The sequence below is a fragment of the Dama dama genome, chromosome 32, assembly GCF_033118175.1.
Source record: "Dama dama isolate Ldn47 chromosome 32, ASM3311817v1, whole genome shotgun sequence".
NCBI lineage: Eukaryota > Metazoa > Chordata > Mammalia > Artiodactyla > Cervidae > Dama > Dama dama.
In genome coordinates this window covers 20,632,702-20,654,996 of record NC_083712.1, presented here as the reverse complement: position 1 = coordinate 20,654,996, position 22,295 = coordinate 20,632,702, and the positions used below count along the sequence as shown (strand labels likewise).

The window sequence follows — 22,295 nt, the reverse complement described above, 5'->3', positions numbered from 1 at the left end:
AAAACACACAAAATATCCCAAGGATCATAAAACGTATTCCTAAATCATACCAAAGTATTAATACTATGAATTTGATTTACTTTATTATCTGTATTTCTATACTGTCTTCCCAGACTTTGAAAAGTCACCCCAAAACGAAGCATCTCTGGCAGGGTAAGATGATGGAGATTTCTTGCTCAAGCCCTCTTTGTTTCAATCTCTTGGACCTTCCTAAGGAAGCATGCATACTCTGATTACAAGCAGGGGATAGATGAGGCAGGCTTATTACATGGAAACTGTCTTTACTTCCACTGCTGCGATACTGACACAGGTGAAGTCCGTGTCCCTCAGGATCCACTTGTCTCAAATTCCTGCTCCCCCTCTTTTGATGATGTTGTTCAGTCACTCAGTCATGTCCAATTCTGCAACCCCATGGACTGCAGCATGCCAGGCTTCCCTTTCCTTCACCATCTCCTGGAGCTTGCTCAAACTCATGTCCATTAGTTGGTGATGCCATCCAACCATCTCGTCTGTCCTCTGTTGTCCCCTTCTCCTCCTGCCTTCAATCTTTCCCGGCATCAGGGTCTTTTCAAATGAGTCAGCTGTTTGCATCAGGTGGCCAAAGTATTAGGGCTTCAGCTGTAGTCCTTCTAATAAATATTTAGGATTGATTTCCTTTAGGATGGTTAGATCTCCTTACAGTTCAAGGGACTCTCAAGGGTCTTCTCCAACACCACAGTTCAAAAGCATCATTTCTTTGGTGCTCAGCCTTCTCTATGGTCCAACTCTTACATCCATACATGACTACTGGAAAAACCATAGCTTTGACTAGACAGACCTTTGTTGGCAAAGTAATGTCTTTGCTTTTGAATACACTGTCTAGTTTGGTCATAGCTTTTCTTCCAAGAAGCAAGTGTCTTTTAATTTCATGGCTGCAGTCACCATCTGCAGTGATTTTGGAGCCCAAGAAAGTAAAGTCTGTCACTGTTTTGTTTCCCCATTTATTTGCCATGAAGTGACGGGACCAGATGCCATGATATTCATTTTTTGAGTGTTGAGTTTTAAGCCGGCTTTTTCACTCTCCTCTTTTACTTTCATCAAGAGGCTCTTTAGTTCCTCTTTGCTTTCTGCCATAAGGGTGGTATCATCTGCATATCTAAGGTTATTGATATTTCTCCTGGCAATCTTTATTCCAGTTTGTGCTTCATCCAACCCAGCATTTCATGTGATGTACTCTGCATATAAGTTAAATAAGCAGGGTGACAATATACAATCTTGATGTACTCCTTCCCCAGTTTTGAACCAGTCCATTGTTCCATGTCTGGTTCTAACTGTTGCTTCTTGACCTGAACACAGGTTTCGCAAGAGGCAGGTCAGGTGGCCTGGTATTCCCATCTCTTTAAGAATTTTCCAGTTTGTTGTGATCCACATAGTCAAAGGCATAGTCAATGAAGCAGATATTTTTCTGGAATTCTCTTGCTTTTCCTCTGATTCAACAGATGTTGGCAATTTGATCTCTTGTTCCTCTGTTGTTTATAAATTCAGCTTGAACATCTGGAAGTTCTCGGTTCATGTACAGTTGAAGCCTAGCATGGAGAATTCTGAGCATTATTTTGCTATCGTGTGAAATGATTGCACTTGTACAGTATTTTGAACATTCTTTGGCATTGCCTTTCTTTGGCATTGGAATGAAAATTGACCTTTTCCAGTCCTATGGCCACTGTTGAGTTTTCCAAATTTGCTGGCATATCGAGTGCAGCACTTTAACAGCATCATCTTTAGCTCAGCTGGAATTCCATCTTTCGACCCTGCTCAAAGTCTGCCAGGGCTGGAATGGTGCATTTTCACTTCCTTGAAATCCCTGTATGGACTTTCCTGAAGTCCCCTTATCCTTCTCTCCTTTCCTATATGAGCCATGATGGTGAAATGACCGCCAGAGAATCCAAATTTCAGGGGAAAGGAATGAGTTTTCAAAATAGTATTCTGATTTTACCTATTTTACCTGTATCATATCTCTGTTAATTGCATTCAATATTTTGAAATGAAAAGTGACAACAAAGGTACACATACTTTATCCCATGTTGGTTTCCAAACTGCAGGCCACTGAGCATGTGTGTTCATCAAGTAATCCACCATAGTACACACAGGTAAGACTGACTAGAGATGCTTCTGTGAGCCTCTGTTAGTTTTTTGTTGTTGTTGTTGTTAGTTTTTATTTCATGAGAATCCTATTTTTTTTTTATCAACTTGTGTAGAAAAACATATAACAACAAACAAATGGTAAAGCGTAATGAGATAGGTTTCATTACATATGAAATTTGTTTCAACCATTGGTTACATCATTGATTATACCACTGTCTCTGTAGACTGTCCTTTTAAAATTCTACAAATAGAATGTCTAGAAACTATTTCCCAACAATTATTTCAGATACATATAAGCAACTTCCTTTTAAGTTTACTTCTTTAGAAGCTTCCTAATTTAAATTGTTAAATAAAATTTCTCAAACTTCCTTCAAAGTGTGATTACACTTACTATTTTCTAGGATACAAACAAGTATCATGGGACAGTATGTCTCACTGGTTGACATTCAGTGCCCCAAATTAGAACCAACTCGAAAGTTATGACCAACCTAGACAGCATATTAAAAAGAAGAGACATTACTTTGTCAACAAAGGTCTGTCTAGTCAAGGCTATGGTTTTTCCAGTAGTCATGTATGGATGTGAGAGTTGGACTATGAAGAAAGCTGAGCGCCGAAGAATTGATGCTTTTGAACTGTGGTGTTGGAGAAGACTCTTGAGAGTCCCTTGGACTGCAAGGAGATCCAACCAGTCCATCCTAAAGATCAGTCCTGGGTGTTCACTGGAAGGACTGATGTTGAAGCTGAAACTCTGATACTTTGGCCACCTGATGCAAAGAGCTGACTCATTTGAAAAGACCCTGATGCTGGGAAAGATTGAGGGCAGGAGGAGAAGGGGACAACAGAGGATGAGATGGTTGGATGGCATCACCAACTCAATGGACATTGAGTTGGACATCACCGACTCCCGGAGTCTACCCAAACAGACTCCGGCAGTTGGTGATGGACAGGGAGGCCTGGCGTGTTGCGGTTCACGAGGTCGCAGAGTCGGACACGACTGAGCGACTGAACTGAACATTGTTTAGTCTTCTAGAACACTGGATTTGAGTCCCTACTTCAACATTTACTCATCCTGTGATTTGAGGAGAACAAGTCAAAATGGTCATCAGTTTTCTCATTTGTGAAACAGCATCAACAGCAATCCACCTGTGGGTAAGGAGACTGACTGAAGTTGTACATAAAGCATCAGCGTGTTGTAGGCACCCGATGAACGGTAGCTGTCCTCATGGGGAGTTCTTGCTGTGCTGCTAGTTTTGTTTTTTGACCCAGATGATCTCATTATGTGGGCCTTTACTAATTATTGGGCTTTATATATGAACTTCTGCAATTATATTTCATAAAAAGAAAAAAATGATAGCTATTTTGGGGGTTATCTAAGTGCTAATTTATGTGATGGTCCCTTTAGCCTGAGTCTCTACTAATTGCAAATTCTAATCACATTATTAAACAGATTAGTTCCACGTAGTAAATTGGAGGCCTTCTGCTCCATCCATTGTAATACCTGTTGCAGAAGGAAGCTGGCATCTACACAAGGTCTCATCCATTGCTAAACCCCCTTCTGTTCAGTCCAAGGAGATGCCAAGGAATTGAGAACAGAAGGTGGAGGAATTCAGCCATGGGATATGGCTGCCCTCTTTCTAAGTAGGTCGGCTCCTGTCAATTTTACACACAGGATTTCATCTTTTAAGAAATATGACTAAAAGTTTGAAAACCACTGATTGCATATTCAGAGTCTGGATTTTATCATTTCAATGTCCAAGCCCTGCTAAACTGACAAACATGAAAACAGTCATAAGGAAAACACTAGGTGATCATTTTCTTGCACATTTGTATTTACACTTTAAGTTTTATGTACATTATATATATATATATATATATATATATATATATATATATATATATATAAATAAAACAGTGCCACTTCTATATCATAGTACAGCTTTATAGCTATGTATGCTTACTGTTTATGCTGTTTGGTTGTTCCCAACACCTTCCAAGAATTCTGATTCTACTCATGAAAATTTCAAGATCACAGCAAATATTCAATTAAGGATTGGTATATGAAATCTCTAGTTTTTACTCAAAGGAATATCCTGTATCTAACCCTTCCTGTTTGCTACTACCTTCTGCCACCTCCCCGCACCACCACCCCCCTCCCCCCACCCCCACTAAATTAAGTCAATTTTGTCTGGGACCTTGTCCACTAAATACACTATTTTTCTTGCTGTATAAACCACAAAGGAATAAAGAGAAATTTAGAAATTAGTATTTTAAGACAATGATCTTTCTCCAGTCATCTTTTTAAAGAAAAAAAAAAAGTGGAGAGTAAAGCTGGTAATAAGGGAAGAAATGGAGAAAGGAATGGTTCTAGCTGAATGGCAACTAAGCTACATTCACTGAAATTTCTATCCATTTTCTTTTGCAGAGAGGGAGTAGCAACATTAGTGGCTTGACAACCCTACCTTTATCTATTTGTTTAAACAGTAGAAAGCTACAAAGAATTCCTTTAATCATCAACCACACAAATTTCTTTTAAGTCATGCTTAAACAGATACCCATCAATTTGCCAGCATCTAGGAAATGAGTCAATAGATTGCACCATTTTTTAAGACAAAAGTCGACAAATTCCTCTTCAACAACCCAAGATGGAAGCCTGACCTGGTTCCCAGCCGCTGCTTGCTTTGGTTACCTTCTCATTGCCATTACTCAGGAAATCAAAGAGAAAGGAGAAATCTGTACCAAGGAAAGGTGTACTTGGCAAGGAAAACGGATGACCCTTTTACATCTAATTTAAAATGGAGCATGCTTTTGATAATGTATCAAAAGCCTTGGAATTAGGTTATCCTCATGACAGTTCTTTCAGCCAATGGCAGCAGTGGAAGGCCCCCAAAATTTGGGTTAAAAACTCTTAACAATACCACTTTTTAAAGTCAACTTTATCATAAAAAAAAAAAAAAAAAAATTATTGGACTTTAGCACCATCAAGGGAAGTTAGTTTTGGGACATCATCTTATCTCAGATTTAGAAGAAAAACCAGAATTTCCCATCTCAGTATCTCATTTTATTCAGTAAACTTGATTGCAAATTATTTTATTATTAGCAAACTTCAACTGCACCAACATGGGACAATTCCCTAGTTAAGAATATTCAAGACATGCAAGTACTAAGGAGAAGCAGTACAAACATTAGGGCTCCTAAAGTGACTCAGTTCAAGGAAATGAGCCTTTGGAATGATGTGGTCACTTAAAACTAGTAGGAAACCAGTCTGAGGAATTTTCAGAAATGTTAGCCTTTAGAGAAGTGAGAATCGTTAAGCAATAAAACACAGTGAGAGCTTGGACTCTGGAATCAGATAGGGTCTTGAATTTGATCTTTGATCAAATTATTTTTTCAGTTTCTTCATCTGAAAGTGGGCCAAATGATAAAAGCTACTCATTAGATTCTGAGAAAATGAGCACACACATACAATTCCTCAGTTATGGGCACTTTGCCTGTATTACCTTGATTCCCTCAGTTCTGAGGCAGCTCGTCTATTTTACAGATGAAGTTAAAAGGTTGAATTCCCAGTTACATGCCTACTTAAAGAGGCAGAGCCAAGATTCTATCTCAAGAATAAGATTCCAAAGCTTCTTTTCTTCTGCTCCATGCTATTATGAAAAACTGTAAAATATGCATTTCTTTTAAACCAGGGATTCTTTAAATTTTAATAAAGTGATAGCAAGTATTTATAAATTAATGTTTTTACACTAAGCAGCTTCCTCCAGTTCTACCATACAAAAAGTTTACTGTAATTTAAAACATTTTCAATAACTTTTATATTAACTTGAAATTTAGCCAATTTAGGCAATTATTAAACCATCTAATTTAGGTACATTACAGAAATTTATTCTTGTAATCACCGACCCACAAATTACAAGCTGAGGAAACAGGTAATTAAAACTGCTTTCACAACACTCATGTTTCTGCTCCTCACAATATATAAAGGCAACCCATTCACAGAATATGGATTTTAAACTTTAGTATCCAATTTAACATGCTCAAAAATGAATCATTTTAAAGTTATCTAGTGAAATAAAAATGATTATTTCAAATATATGTAGTCTTCTATTATTTCTAAAATATAAAATAGAAATAACTTCTGCATACTTATATTTTACTATTTATGTCCAATTTTCCTACTCCAACACAACTGTCAGGTAAAAGGTCATGTCCTGACTTTTCTCAGTACATTATCATATCAATGGTCAAAGTGCAGCAGTTTTAGAAAGCCAGAAGGCGGCCAGAGAGTAATCCCGCCTGAATCACCTAGGACACAGAAGGATTTCATTTCATTACCAACAAACGTAATTCAATTGAACACGCTCACTAAAGAGCTGAGCTTAGCTTTTCTACTGCCTGCCCAGTGTTTTTCTGAGATTTGTAAACAAAAATAAAACACCTGGTTCTGCTTCTAGATTTGCAAACTGTTAACCTTACTACCCATAGAAAACTGTATCAAGCTGTGAAAAATTACCCAGTTGTAACTTACAACAACTAGTAACAGGAAGCCTATTTGCAAGAATTGGTTCTGACTTTGGGAATGGAAAAAAAAACAAAAAAACCACAACTTCTTGAAAAGGTAAAATAGCTTAAAGCATTTAATATCTAAACAAATCAATCCGTTAATTATAGTAGTCACAAAATATGCTTAATATAGAAACCCACATTTATGTCTTTAAGAAAAAGGGTAAATTGTAGTTTACCTCAAAACATAAATTAACCCACTTAAAGAATCTGCAGAGGTCAAAATCATGGTGAATTTCAAACAACTTCAGAATAAAATAAACAAGTATTTTACACTGCTTTATATCTAAAAAATGCTTACAACTTCTCATAAAAATAGTCTGAGGCAACTATTTTCTCTTTTATTCTTTAACAGACATGTTCAATATCATAGGCAACATTCTTAAAACCTTAAGCTTCACGGACTTTCAGACATTCAAATACTATGGTCCCCTTTTCTTTGATGTGAAAGTTTATTCAGCTAGAAAAAAAAAAAAGCATGGTAGACAACTGATACATTTTTCACCAAATTCAAAGTAGTACAAAAATTTCAAGACTACAGAACTACACATCGTACCTAATGTGTCATTAAAAATAGAAGACAGTATTTTCTTCAGCAAATAAAACAGCATACTGTTATGCCGTTAATGCATAAACCTTTTAATGTATACTGTCATTCACAAATTATTTACAACTTCCACTGTGTGAAGAGAATTAGAATGTAAATTTTCTGCAAAACTGGAAAAAAGCAATACAAAATTTGTGAAAGCTTGTGTTTCATATACAAAAGTAAGCCAGTTTTTCTCTTCAAATACCAGATAATGTACACAGTGATATTTTGGACATATTACAGTAATTCTTGAGGATGTTTTAATGCTGGAGGCAAGTTTACAGGCCTTGATTCTTCATCGAGGAGTACTAAGTCTTCTATTTCACTGCCTCTGTATTTCCTTTTACATATTTTTACCACTACCTTTTTCTTGAGAAATAACTTCAAGGCTTCTCTTGATGCAACTGCTTTAGCATTTTCTTTGCTTTTTCCACAGCCAGTGCCCAAATACACAGACTTACATCTCAATTCACAAACAATACTTTCTTGAGAACTCTTGTTTTGAGGCAGATCTGCCAGTTCTTTTAGTGGGACAAAAAACACGTCCAGTGTGGCTTTCAGAGCTTCGATAGCTGCGTTTAAGAGCTCGCCATGATTCACGTTGGGACTAAAGCCACCGACAGCCACCAACTTCCATGCCACTGTTTTATACAGTCTATTGAAAAAAGGTTGTTTCTGTTTCACATCTTCGTTGGTTAACTTGCAACAAGAGAACTTGACAGAACTTTCACTAGACTGTGAAGTACTTTTGGAAGGCAGCTGTGCCGTGCTGGTCTGAGAACTACTCTTAGAAGCCAGCTGGGACACACTTGCTATGGCAGTGTTTTTGGAGACCAGAGAGCCGCTGGTCTGGGAGCTGTTCTTGGAAGCTAACAGTGACGCAGCTACCTGCGAAGCACTTTTGGAAGTCAGCATTGTGTTCACTGAGGTGCTGCTCTTGGGGGTTAGTGAAGATGTGCCTGATGATGAACTGTTTTTAGAAACCGATGAGGAAACACTTGCCTCTGAACTGGCTTTAGAAGTTAACCCGCTGGAAGCTGTCTCTGAACTAGGTTTAGAAGACAACAATGGCAACTCTACTTCTGAGCTTCCTGAGGAGCCCAACAACGGCACCTCAATCTCTGAGACGCTTTGAGAGGCTGCGGCGGACGAGCCTTCCAAAGCACTCTTTTTCGGCGATCCACTTTGTTGTCTGGAATCAGTGGACTGGGTTACATGACTATTCACACTGGATTTCAACAATGAAGAAACATATGATGCTGAACTATGTTTATCTGGAACTTCCGGTTCAGAAGCTTTCCCAGACCCTACCGTTGTCACCTGAGAGGCAGTGCTGCCGCTGCTCTGGCTGCCAACTGCGCGCTCTCCATCACTTGTGGCGCTGCTATTCTGACTCGGGGTGCTGGAGCTCCGAGCTGAGTTCCCACCACTGTCTGATTTGGAAGAGGAACCCGAACAGGCTGAGCTGCTCTCCTGCTGAGCTGTTGTTTTAGCAGGAATTTTCAGACGATCTTGCTCAACTGCAGAATTGTTTTTCCCTTCTGTGGATCGTTTTTTGGCTGGCTCTTCTACCCCTTCTGAAAAAAAGGAAAGCAGATATGTAAGTCTACTTCACACACACACATCAGCTCAAAATGTACAAGACAGATACACATATTCAAACAAAGGCACAAGGTAAGGTGAAGTTACTTCAGGATTTGTAGATTCTTTATAAAGTGTGAAATAACTTCATTAATTCTTAAAACAGCATTGAATAACATAATTTCTAACATTAAAAAATTAACAGCATAGGCAACATTTGACACTTCGAAATCTCATGGCAGTCAAAGGAAACTATCAAATTCAAAGCCTAAAGCACATAAACACATAATTTAACATTCCAACTTGATTAATAACATTATAAAAATAACTTATTAAAAATTAGTAATAATGGTAATTCCTAATTACATCAAACTTAAGTTCTAAACTCCTATGTATGTTCACATCTATGATCTGCTAACCATTGCTACTCGATATCCCTCTTTTCTTCACCTTGGCAACCAGTTCGTCTCTTGTGGTATGGATTGGAGCATCTGTCACTTTGATGCCTTCAGCCATACTAAGTATTTTATCCATAACTTTTTGAGGGTACCTGTAACAAGAAGGGAGAGACGCTTCAGAAAGTGTTTTTGCTCCGCTGCCACCTCTAGGGTACAAAAACTGCAGGCCACAGGAACTGCATTTCCTGGTAGTAATCAAGAAACTGAACCAACCGCCAGGAACTTTCGGTTTCCTGGAACTTCACACAAAAACGCCCAGGGTCTGGGAGGCGGGACCCTTTCTTACAAACCTAATTTAGATTTAGTGTCACTCTTCCCCCAAAAGCGGTGTCAGCTCATCGCCAACGACACCAATGGCAGCTCCGCACGCTACGGGGGCACCTCCAGACCGTGAATCGTGTCGGCTTCGGCCAAGAGACGCCCTTCTCGCCCTTAGAGGGCAGCAGGTCCCGCGGATTCCCGCGCTTCACCACTCCCCCTCCCGGCCGAGGGCTCCGGGCCTCGGGAGAGCTGCTCGGGGACGCGGGCTCACTCACCGGCACCCGAGGAAGACGTGGTTGGCCCAGGCCATGGAAAAGGAGATGAGCTGCTGCAGCTGCCGCTTGCGGGTCCCGCTCTCGGCGTCGGCGGCCTCCTCCCGGGGAGCGGGGGCAGCGCCGCCGGCGGGAGCCAGGTCCCCGGCGTTGCGGAGCAGGAACTCTCGGCGGTGGCGCCAGTGTTTCTCGGTCTCGCCGTCGCAGCGCAGCGCCTCCACCCAGGCAGCCACCCGCGGGTTCTGGCTCAGGTATTCCGACACCTCCTGCGCCATGTTGGGCCTGCGGGTCGCGGAGGCCGGGAGCGGACTCTGAGCCGGGAGGCAGGCGGGGGGTACGGGGCGAGCGGCCCTGTCACTGCGGCCTGCACCGGCAGCCCTCCAGAGTACGCCCCTCCAGAGGCCCAAACACCAAACAACAGCGCCGGGAGCAGCTGAACCGCCCACTTCCGCCCGCCGCCGGCTCCTTCCCTTTTATAACCTCGTCGCCACCGAGCGCCCGCGCGTCCTTCCGGCGCGAGCCGGCTCTCCCAGGACGCTTTGCGGCGCGCGAGCTGCCGCGACGCTGCGGCCCTGACGGCAGCGGGGGGATGGGAGGCGGAGCGAGGGCAGGTGGGCGCGCGCCTCCCGCCCCAAGAGGGCGGTTCGCGTGTGGGTTCGCCTGGGGTACCTTCGACCTCGGCGCCCGCCTCCCCGTTCCGGTTCGGCTTTGTGACGCCGCGCGCTCCGGCTTCCTCGCTCCCGCGCCTGGCCCGCCGCTCCTGGGGGCGGCCGAGAGCTGCTGGGAATGCGGAGCGGCCGGGCGGGGCCGGCCGAGTCCTCGCGTCTGCCGCGCGTCCCCGCGGACTCGAGTTGCTGTCCCAACGCGAGGTCTGGCGTCTCGGCCCCAGGACGCTGGTTTCGAGCAGGGCCAAAATAAAGCTCGCTTTCATCTTTTGCTTATAAGAAAACAGCAACCAGCGCCGTTTCGAGTATAGATAAGCGAGGCATTTTGAAGCCGTTCGGGTCTCGGGGCATTTAGGAATGTGCAGGTGCATATTCGCTTAAATTGTGCTAATAAAGATCAATGATAACTTTTATCCAGTTCGATGTTGCCCTGTGGAGCCCAGTCTTTGAAACCACCCCTGACCCCGCAGATTTGGGTTTGGTTTCCGCAGTTCAACCCAGGCAGTACTGTTTGCTCCTGGGTGGATTTTTGGTCAGTATCAAACGCTGCACTAGGAACTTCTGTCTCCGTATTTCCTTAAATTTACAAACAGTAACGCCTAGCTGGACGGAAAGGAGAAGTGCATTTGTACACGGCCCCAACTTTACCCTCTTAGAGCATTTTTTTTTTCTTTACATTTTTTTCCATTTTAGAATGGCCACACTTAACATTACTCCCGACTTGCTTATGTTTCCAGTATTCGGTGTTGAGATGGTTGGATGGCATCACCGACTCGATGGGCATGAGTTTGAGTAAACTCCGGAAGGCAGTGATGGACAGGGAGGCCTGGCGTGCTGCAGTTCAGGGGGTCGCAAAGAGTCCCACTGGACTGAGCGACTGAACGGAACTAAACTGAGGCAGAGCTGGCAGTTTCTCCCCCTCAGCCCACCCTACCGTCATTGGTTTTCACAAATTCCCTTCTCTCCTTTTCTCTCTGAATCCTTCCTTCCTCTAGTCCAGTATTTTGTCTCCTTATCGTGAGAAGGTATTTTTTTTTTTTTTAGTATGATATATGCTATTATTGTTAACTTCGTGGTCCATGGTCTATGCCCTGAATCTTCATATGCAAAGTAAACCTTAAAAAAAAAAAAAAAAAAAAAAGACATATTTTTTAGGTCAAGCATCTGGCTCCTGCAAATAACAAATACACCAGCTTTCATCCCCAAAATGCTTTTATTATAATTCCAACAATCAATTTTGAAATCCAGGCTCTATTTGAGTGCCCTTCAAAACAACATGACTGGAATGCTACAGGGCAAATAATAATAATAATTCTTAGTTTAAAATGTCCAGCTATCCAGTATCCTTGCCTGGAATATCCCATCGACAGGAGAAGCCTGTGGGCTGCAGTTCATGGGGTCACAAAGAGGAGGACATGACTTAGAGACTGAGCGCTCTACAGTAAAGCTAATATGAAATTATGTTATTTGAGGAAAACCACAAATAATTCAATTTACTAAGTTATTAAATACCCCAAACTAGCAATCATGTTTTCTCTATATTACAAATAAAAGTAATTTACTTTTGAATAGCTGGGAACATTGAAAGGTCATTTTTATTTCTCAGACTAAGTTTATATATACATACACACACACACATATAATTTGAAGTCATTAAATGTAAGTCATTAGCCTCTTTGGCGAAGTGGAATCTGCGTATTTTTTAAAAAGGAAGAGAAAAATAGCATATATTAATGCATAGATATGGATTCTAGAAAAATGATACTGATGAACCTATTTGCAGGACAGGAATAAAGATGCAGACAAGAGAATGGACTTGTGAACTCACGGGGGAAGGAGAGGTTATATGGCACTGGGAGCTCAGTGGAGCTCTGTGATGAGCCTGTGTGGGAGGGAGGCTCCGGAGGGATGCTCAAGAGGGAGGGGCACATGGATACATATAGCTGAATCACGTGGTTATACAGGAGAAACTAACACAACATTGTAATGCAATTACATGCCAATAAATTTTAAATAAAAATAATAATAAAATGTCCAGATATCTAGGTGTGGAATCATACTTGCTATCTCCCCCATGCCAGACAATTCATCAAAGGAAAAACCAAGAGGCTCTTTAGTTCTTCACTTTCTGCCATAAGGGTGGTGTTATCTGCATATCTGAGGTTATTGATTTTTCTCCCAGCAATCTTGATTCCAGCTTGTGCTTCCTCTAGCCCAGCATTTCTCATGATATAAGTTAAATTTCTTATATATATATATATGATATATATATATATATATAAAAATTTCATTTCTCTGCATATAAGTTAAATAAGCAGGGTGACAATATACAGCCTTGATGTATTCCTTTTCCTATTTGGAACCAGTCTGTTGTTCAATGTCCAGTTCTAACTGTTGCTTCCCAACCTGTGTACAGATTTCTCAGGAGGCAGGTCAGGTGTTCTGGTATTCCCATCTCTTTCAGAATTTTCCACAGTTTATTGTGATCCACACAGTCAAAGGCTTTGGCATAGTCAATGAAGCAGAAACAGATGTTCTTCTGGAACTCTTGCTTTTTCGATGATCCAGCGGATGTTGGCAATTTGATCTCTGGTTCCTCTGCCTTTTCTAAAACCAGCTTGAACATCTGGAAGTTCACGGTTCACATATTGTTAAAGCCTGGCTTGGAGGCTCTACCTGGACCTTTGGAAAAAGACAGTCCACTAGTGCCCTTGAACGAGGTTGGGCTGGCCTTTAGGAGAGAAGTGAGCACAGAGAAGATCAAGAAATCACCTGACTTGAGATTAAAGGGATCAGACAAATTTATTAAGATTAGGAGGCCACCACGTGAGACAAGATTAAGGGCTTCCCTGGGGGCTCAGACGGTAAAGAATCTGCCTGCAATGCAGGAGACCCAGGTTCGATCCCTGGGTTGGGAAATCCCCTGGAGAAGGGCATGACAACCCACTCCAGTATTCTTGCCTGGAGAATCCCATGTACAGAGGAGCCTGAGCAACTAACACACCCACACACAAACTGTGCTCAGGCCCTAATCTTGTCAGAGACACCCCCCCCCCCCCCCCCCACCTTTTGAACTCCTGTTCAACCCCCTCAGCAAGTTCTCCAGGGTTGAGACACAGTTTTTCGAGGCAGAAGTCTAGTCTGTCTCCCTTTGCCTGGTAAAGCAATAAAGCTATCTACCCTTTTTTACTTCTCCCAAAACTCTGTTTCCAGGATTTGATTCAGCATTGGTGTACCGGGAGGCCGAGCTTTTGATAACATAATCACAGTGGTGATGTGTGTGTGTCCTGAAAGTCAATGACGAGAATGTTTTAAGTAGAGCATAGTCCCCTGTGTCAGAAGCTGTCCCGTGAACTAATAAAGAGAAACTTCATTTAAAATGGAGTGGAGGAAAATGGCTCCAGACCTAGTGGCGGGCTGAGCACACTGGCCCCTCTCGAAGAAGCCGGCGCTGCGATCCCGGGCTGATCGAGCCCCTCCCGAACATGGAGGACATTGGGGCGCTTCTTTGCCCATCTCCTGCCACCCACCCGCTACCTCAGCAGAAACTGGGAGGTGGACGTGGTGGCCCAGCTGGGCGAATAACTCGAGGAGCTGGACCAGATCTGCCTTTCTTTTGACAGAGGCCAAACCACAATGAACTTCACTGAGGCAGCACAGTTGATGCGGGGCTCTGCTTGTATCTACAGTCAGAAGGCGGACTACCTTTACTCCCCGGTCCACCAGGATCTCGACTTCATCTCTAACAAGAAGCGGGCCAAACAGCCCTTCTCTGAGCCGGAAGATGGGACCGTTGGGGAGACCAGCTCTAGGGCCCCCCACGAGGCGGCGCGTAAGTTCCCGTCGGTGGATGACCTCTCTGACTCCTGTGTTAACGCGGCTCTCAGGGGTGACCAGGTCCCGAGTGAGACCCCCATCCACCTCCTGCCCGATGCCCCGGTAGCCCCCGACGAGATGAATAGTGACCCCCTGCACAGCCGGCAGGGCGAGGATTTTAGGATGAACCCCTCCCCAACAATAACGTTCTTGTTGGAGCCGGTGGGAGTGTCCACCGCCAAGGAACCAGCAGGAGCCTGGTAGTGTTGAGGAGCAGCCCATGGAAGTCTCTGCGTGTGGGAGTCCCGGCCCGGTGCTCAGCATCTCCCAGGAGCCAGGCGCCTCTCCAGAGGGCCCGGTGCCCAGAAGCGGGGGTGCGGAAGAGGCTGAAGAGAATGCAGAGCGGACCGCGGAGCCTGCTGAGGCCTCAGCCCCTGAGGTCCCCATCGAGCCCCAGGAGCCCAGAGCCGACTGCTGCCCACTCCGGGAGCGGAAGGAGGCCTTGAAGCCTGCATCCTTGCTGAAGGAGACCCCAGGCCCCTGGCAGGGCCTGGAGCCTTTCGACTCCCTGTATTCTGAGCCCTTCCGGAAAGGGAGGCCCTACTCCGTGCCCCCCGCGTGGAGAAGGCGCCAGGACAGAAGCGTAAGAGGAAGGATGCCGTCAAGCTGCAGGACTTCCACCAGTGGTACCCGGCCGCCTATGCTGACCACGCCGACAGCAGGAGGCCCTGGCGAAAGGGCCCTTCCTTCGCAGCCATGGAGGTTCTGTGCTGGAAGCATGTGAAGGAGCAGCTGGAGACACTCCAGAAGCTGCAGAGAAGGAAGGCGGCTGAGCAGCGCCACCTCCAACGGCTCCACCTCCGTAGCCTGTGGAGGAAGACTGCCGGAAGGACTCCGCCGAAGACCCGGGAGCAGCAGAGGACTTCCACAGAGCCCGGGGAAGACGCAGACACGGAAGCGGCAGCCATGCCAGTGTCCCTGCGCTGTGAAGAGCTGGTCCAAAAGAACGTGGAGCTTTTCGTCACCACCTCGAAGCAGGAGCTCATCCAGGAGACAGAGCTGAAACAGCACGTCCGGGACTGGGAGGACACCATCCAGAGCCTGCTCCAGGAGCAGGAGGAGCACGTGCCCTTTGACATCCACACCTGTGGGGACCAGGTGGTCTCGAGGTTCAGCTCACTCAACCACCGGCATCCTTTTGCAAAGCTGCTGGCAGGCCAGCCTGCTTTTGAAGTGTGTCGCTCCATGCTGGCCTCCTTGCAGCTCGCTAATGACCACACCGTGGAGATCACCCAGCAGCCGGGGCTAGAGGTGGCCCGTGGACACCATGTCCGTGAGACTACTCACATATCAGCCCACGAACACTTCCAGACCTAAGGTGCAGCCCTGAGTGGGGAGCACTGAGACCAAGTTTGGGCCCTGGAGCCCATCCCCCACAGATGCTGGGCATGCATCAGCTCAGTCCACTTTGCTTCCTGGCTGGCCCAGCCTAATAAAGTGTTGCCATCCCACCAGTCCCTTAAAAAAAAAAAATAAATAAATAAATAAATAAGATGAAGTGGGGAGGCCAGAAGGGAGTGTGCTCAAGCCGATACACTCAAGGTTAATTGCTGACCCAGTAAGAAAACAAGTGTCTTTGCATCTTCAACAGGAAGCAGGCTATTACTTTACAACCCAGCTGGGGGATGAATTTCTCCTCCCCAGGCAACAACCTAGTCAATGAGAGACTGAAAATCAGCCAAGGAACTCAAGCCGGGAGGCTCGGTAATAACCTAGAGGGGTGGAATGGGAAGGAGGTGGGAGGAATGTTCAAGTGGGAGGGGACATGGGTAAACCTGTGGCTAATTCATGTTGATGTTTGGTAGAAACCAACACAATACTGTAACACAATTATCCGTCAATTAAAAATAAAATTTTTAAAAAGCCACTACACTTCAAACTCCCAGTTTCCTCCAATGGACTCTTTGTTTATACTAGCCCCACCCAATTCCTTCTCCTCTATAAAACAGCCCTCCTCTCCTTCGGTTTTTGGACTTGCCTATTTTTTCTGTGGATTTGCATGTTCTAAATTGCAATTCTTTGCTGTGCCTGAGTAAATCCATTTCTACTAGGAAAATAACTGACTGTTTTATTGTTTTAGGTCAACCCTGTGGAGAAATCAAGTAAGAGGAATACTGGTATTAATGATCCTATGGCTTCCCAGGAGGCTCAGTGGTAAAGAATCTGCCTGCCAATGCAGGAGACATGGATTCGATCCCTACTCCAGTATTCTTGCCGGGAAAATCCCATGGACAGAGAAACCTGGTGGGCTAAAGACCATGGGGTCACAAATAGTCTGACATGACAGAGCACACAGAACGCACACATTGGAGACTAGAACCACTGGCTTAGCAAAATTAGTTTTGGTGGAGTGATGGAGGCAGACTCTGTCTTGGAGTAACCTCAGGAGTAGGAAGCGGAGACATTGGCTGTGAAAGAGAGAAGAGAGAGGAAGCTAGAGAGGGTCATGGATCCAGGCAGTTTTTAAATTTAAGATGAGAGTAGCTTCAGTATGTGTACCAGCTGACTGGGAGGAGCTAAAGGAGAGAGGATTTGAGGATACTGTCGAAAAGTGGGTTAAAAGAAAATTTCTGAAGAAATCAGAGGGTCTGGGATCCAACATGGAGGAGGAGAGATTAACCTCAGGTAGATGGAGAAACCTTGCCTCCATTTTAAAAGAAAAAAAAAGTTTGTAAAGATTGGAGACGGGAGGTGAGATGGAGTCTGTGTGATGGAGTAGAGAATGCTTGAAATGGACATTTTGGAGAACAGGGAGCAAGCTGCCTAGATAAACAGGTAAGTTCTGGTCAATTTTTTAAAAATTGTAAATTATACATACATACATACAAAAAGGAAATGTCTAAAGAGAATTGAAAGTGAAAACATCCCTCCCTTCTCAGCTTGGTCACCCTCTAGAGAGATTATCATTAATATCTGTCTCTGTCTTGGTTTCTTTGGGTGGCTATTTTCATAACTGCACATAATATGCTTACATTGTATGGGTGTGTGTGTGTGTGTATGCGCGCGCTCAGTCATGTCTGATGACTCTTTGTGACTCCATGGACTGTAGCCTGATAGGCTCCTCTGTCCATGGAATTCTCCAGGCAAGAATACTGGGATCTTCCCAACCCAGGGAAGGAAACCGCATCTCCTGCATTGGCAGGTGGATTCTGTATCTCTAGTGCCACCTGGGAAGCCCAAACTTACATTATTTCTTGATTTTTCAACTTTATGCATTTCATTTCACTTCTGAATGTGAAAGATGATAAATTTGTATCACTTACACAGTCTCTTCCCTCGCCCAGTGTTTTTTATATATTTAGTATTCTTCTGTTGGCCACCTGTCACACATTAAATATTATATTTAATCTTTAATTTCTTAATCTCTCAGCTTTATATGGTTAGCTCTTGATTCCCATGTAAGGTAAGAACATTCTGGGGCAGAGGCCACATAGCAGATATTTGGACATTCAGAAAAATCTAGCTTGAAGGGAAAATCTAGCCCCTAGTGGTGCACTGGCAGCAGGTAGAGAATTCTAAAGTGTTCCTGTAGGATCTGTGCCATTTTGTTTTTGCATTAAGCCTCGACATTAATACATGTCAATAAATGTGTTTGCTGCTGTGAGAATTAAATAGGATTGTGAAGTTACATCTTTCATGAGGGTTAGTTTCTAAAAATCAGCGTATAAGATGAAAGTCAGATAAGACATGATAGCACTCTGCTTTCTTTTCCTGTGGCATACCAATAACCTCAATTTTAGAAGGGCCTCTTGGGTATCTATTGATGTGAAGAAGTGGGGTAACTGTGGGCTTCCTCTCTGGGTTCACAAATTCTAGTTTGATTAATTTTAGTTGCACGTGACAAAAATAATTATGAGTTAAAACAGCTTCTGCTTAAACAAAAAAGGGGAATTTATTGGCTTTATTACCGACATTTCAAGAAGTAGACTTTTGGGATTCAGGTACTCAATGTAATCAGGAAGCCTGTTTCTTTTCATCTCTAGACTTTGCTTTCTCTGTGTTAGCCTCAATCTCAGATAAGCTCCTTTTGCATAATGGCAAGATGGTTTCCAGCGGCCCATAGCGTGTACATCTGCCAGAGCTCAGCAAAGGCTTTGGAAAGAGCCTTTCCTGGTAGTTTCTGTGATCATCCGGAGGTCCTTTTGGGAATTCATTCATTCTGTTAAGTCATATTTTTATTCCTCAAACAGTCTAGCCAGGAATGTGAAGTATTCAGGTTGTGCAGGTCTGAGTCATGTGTCCACCCTGAGAACAATAAAACATCTGAGTAGGATCAATATCATGCAAGGGAAATAACAAAATCAATAAATAAAGAATTCACACTCAAAAAAGTGGGAGTAACAGCTGTATGCACTGTACGATCATCAAATACCAGAAAATATTTTAAAGAAAGGATGATAATAGTTTCAGATGGCACAAGACAATCCTACTGGGGAAGCCCTTTTATAAGATTACTTCCTTTCCTCCACATTTTAGCCAAAGCGATAAAACCTTTTCATAGCAATTAGTATAGTTCCTTACGTAATACCGAGCCTCCCAGGTAGTGCTAGTGGTAAAGAACCCACCTGCCAATGCAGGAGACAAAGAGATGCAGGCTTGATCCCTGGGTCAGTAAGATCCCCTGGAGGAGGAAATGGCAATCCACTCCAGTATTCTTGCCTGGAGAATCCTATGGACAAAAGAGCATATAGATCCTTCCGGAAAAAAATTCCATCTTTTTAGTCCTCATGTTCTTCCTAATGCTGATAAGAGGAGGTCATTATTACCTGTACTCTCCCATACGTTTGTGACCGTCTTTCCTTGTGCCTTAGGTTTAAATCTAGGAGTGAGATACAGATAGAGATCAGACAAGAGTTGGTACTTGAAGAAGCACAGGTCAAGCTCTCATAAAATAATAAACTTGATCCTGGCTCTTTGGAATCATGGAAAGTTAGCACCAGAAGGGAATGATGAGATCGTGTTTATTTCATACGTGAGGAAGCTGACGGTGAGAGTGGTTGAATAATTGCCCAAGGTCAAGCAGTGGGTTAATGGGAAAATAGGAATGAGAACCTAGGGAAAACAGTCGGCCTGGTGACTTTTGGTCTAGGACGCTGTCCCCGTCACGTATTGCTCCCTGCTGCTAAGTGCTCAGTCATGTCCGACTTTCTGCGACCCCACAGACTGTAGCTCCTCTGTATGTGGAAGTTCCCAGGCAAGAATACAGGAGTGGGTTGCCATTGCTCCTTGGTGAAGTCTAATTTATTCTGATTAAGTGTCAAGGTGTAGTGGCTGAAAAGAAATAGGAACTAAATCAACATTTGCTAAGTCCAGGCACTAAAATAGGACAGCAGTATTCCACTTAATTCTTGGGCAATTTGACAACTAGGAAGAGGAACCACTGAAATGTGTGCTTCATTATCCCCTGGGCTCCAATACATGAATGCGTGGTTGCCTTGAAACCATGGGCAGGGGAGGAAGTAGAAAGGTACATTCCTGGAGGGATCCAGGATGCCAAATGAGAGGCTGGTACTTCGCCTAACTTAGTGGTTAAGAACAACCATTTGGCGATAGGACATTCCTGGGGTTGAATTCTGGTCCCATTATATATCGCCATGGCTGCCTTGGGCAATTGTTTAACTTCGGCAAGTCTTTGTTTTCTTTTTTTAAAGCATTTTTATTTATTTTTTTATGGCTGTGCTGGGTCTTCGTTGCTGTGAGGGCTTTCTCTAATTGCGGCAAGCAAGGGCTACTCTTTAGCTGTAGTTCTCGGACTTCTCACTGCCGTGGCTTCTCTAGGGGAGCGCAGGCTCTAGGGCAGGGGCTTCGGTAGTTGTGTACATGGGTTCAGTAGTTGTGGTTCCCAGGCTCTAGAGCACGGGCTCAGTAGTTGTGGAGCATGGGCTTTGTTGCTCCGAGGAATAAGGGATCTTTCCAGAGCAGGGATCGAATCGGTGTCTCCTGCATTGACAGCTGGAGTCTTTACTACTGAGCCACCAGGGAAGCCCCAAGTCTTTGTTTTCTTAATTTTAAAACAAGGATAATGGTACATATGAATTATAAGGAATAAATGAGATCACGTTGATAATACTTCTTTTGCCTTCTACATTCTGTTGCAACTTGCAAAAGGCAGGGACCACAGCTACCCACCCCCCACCCCCCATCACAAACTGGCCAAATGGTAACAGAAGTCAGAGCCACCTCTGGAATTCCTGAGGAAAATGGGCAAAGGAAGCATCTTTAGCTATATCTGGTGCAGGAAGGGGGCCCCCTTCCAGAGCCTGACAGTGGGCTCTTGTCTAACACTCGAAAATGAATTGTCCAAGGAGACACATGTACCGACAAATCAAGAGGCTTTGTTGGGAAGGGGAACCCAGGTGGAAGGCAGGAGGGTAAGGGAACCTAGGAGGACTGTTCTACCATGTGGGTCCAGTTTCAGGTTTTATGGTGGTGGGATTAGCTTCCCGGTTGTCTCTGGCCAATCATTCTGACTCAGGGTCCTCCCTGGGTGTGTGCGTATTGCTCAGCCAAGATGGATTCCAGTGAGGAGGATTCTGGGAGGTTGGTAGGACAGGGACTGGCGTCTCCTCTCTCCTCTTGACCCTTCCCGAATTCTTCAGTTTGGTGGTAGCTTATTAGTTCTGCACTCCTCACCAGGACCTCCTGTTGTAAAATAACTCATACAACTGGTTACCATCTTGCCTGGTCAGGGCAGACAGTTTCAGTCAGTAAGGCTCCCCTTGACCTATCTACCAAGACCCCTCAGATGTTAATGTTAGAGACTACTTTTAAATTTTTAATCAGCAATTTATTTAACCCTGCTGAGTAAGTAGAGTAGCAGTGTGGAAAAATCTGCAAGCTTATAAGGAATATCTGGGTCAATGGATTCAACCCTTCATTCTTTCATTCTAGCAAGTACCTATTAACTCCCTACCAAGGATCATACCAATGAGACCAATGTTATAATATATAATTGGGGTAGGGATAAAGCTGAGGGGCAGAAAAGTGTTCAGCAAGTGTTCTAAACAGAAAGGATGTGCTGGAAGCCTTTGATGGGCTACCAAAGGCAACACTTAAAAATCCCATCTTCTTCCCATCTCCCCTTCTATACAAGTGTTGGTTGAATAAAGATGAGTTTTTAAAAACCTCAATTAATTTTAAGGAAGGAAACAAAGTAAGTGTTTTTCTTCTCACCAGGGAAGGCAATTTTGATGTTAAACACCTCATTGATAGTGGTAATACCATGCAGTTAATTTTGAAGATGGGAACAAAAGAAGTGTTTTCATTCTCACTAGGCAAGGCAGTTTTAAACACCTCATTGAGGGTAGTACTGCTAGGCTCATTCGAGACTTGATTATAGCTCCTCTTGACCAGACAATACCGAACGCAGGGTGAAACCTACCAGCACTTCGATGAGTTTTCACACCCCCCACCCCCGCCCCCAGCAAAGCCACATTTTCTCTATTTCTTGAAAGAAGTATTGGAGAGCTGCACAATCCAATTATTTTTACAACGCTAAGTCCCATGGAAATGAATTCAGGAGCTTACTCCATTGATTTCAGTAGGGCTTGGTGTGGTGATATTGATTCCACAGGGCTTTGATACAGAGTGAAGAGAGTGGCCCAATTTTTATTCACATTTATTTATTTTTCCAAGCTCAAGCTTAAGAGGATCAGAATGCACTTTTTATCACTGCCTTATGACATTATGACACTAGAACTAGCAAGCAGGGAGGGAAAAGAACATAGTTCTATTACCTCCATAGCCATGAATTTACTCATTTTTTGTGCAGAAAATCTGAGTGCACTTTTCAGTAAACATGTGACAGGAGTCAGACATTAGGCTTCAGCTTGGAGTCACATGAGGAGATTGAAGGGTTGGACTGTCCTGCAGCTCAGACTGGCCATATCATTGCCTGGGTGGCTCCGGACCT

At 43.8% G+C, this 22,295-nt stretch overlaps 1 protein-coding gene and 1 pseudogene across 2 annotated transcripts; one reads left to right on the top strand and one right to left on the bottom strand.

The window, feature by feature from the left end:
- Positions 1-7,000: 7,000 nt before the first annotated feature.
- On the bottom strand, positions 7,001-10,271 carry CDKN2AIP (CDKN2A interacting protein). 2 transcript variants are annotated; one of them, XM_061134488.1, is made up of 3 exons: positions 9,846-10,263; positions 9,271-9,401; positions 7,001-8,847 (listed from the first exon to the last, which is right to left on the bottom strand). In XM_061134488.1, the coding sequence occupies exons 1-3, from the start codon at positions 10,115-10,117 to the stop codon at positions 7,508-7,510; spliced, it is 1,743 nt and encodes a 580-aa protein (XP_060990471.1). In that variant the 5' UTR covers positions 10,118-10,263; the 3' UTR covers positions 7,001-7,507. The 2 variants fall into 2 exon arrangements, with proteins under 2 accessions (XP_060990471.1, XP_060990472.1); XM_061134489.1 differs by having other exon boundaries at positions 8,705-8,847; positions 9,302-9,401; positions 9,846-10,271.
- A 658-nt stretch (positions 10,272-10,929) lies between these two features.
- Positions 10,930-15,713, top strand: LOC133050528 (condensin-2 complex subunit H2-like; annotated as a pseudogene).
- Positions 15,714-22,295: the final 6,582 nt, after the last annotated feature.

What these genes read in the sequence shown, in the direction of transcription:
- CDKN2AIP (XM_061134488.1), bottom strand. Translation starts at nt 10,117, where the DNA reads ATGGCGCAGGAGGTGTCGGAATACCTGAGCCAGAACCCGCGGGTGGCT. An exon ending in CACGTCTTCCTCGGGTGCCG is followed by an intron (nt 9,402 to 9,845) that starts GTGAGTGAGCCC and finishes TTCTTGTTACAG; the next exon opens with GTACCCTCAAAAAGTTATGG. An exon ending in AGGGATATCGAGTAGCAATG is followed by an intron (nt 8,848 to 9,270) that starts GTTAGCAGATCA and finishes CCTTTTTTTCAG; the next exon opens with AAGGGGTAGAAGAGCCAGCC.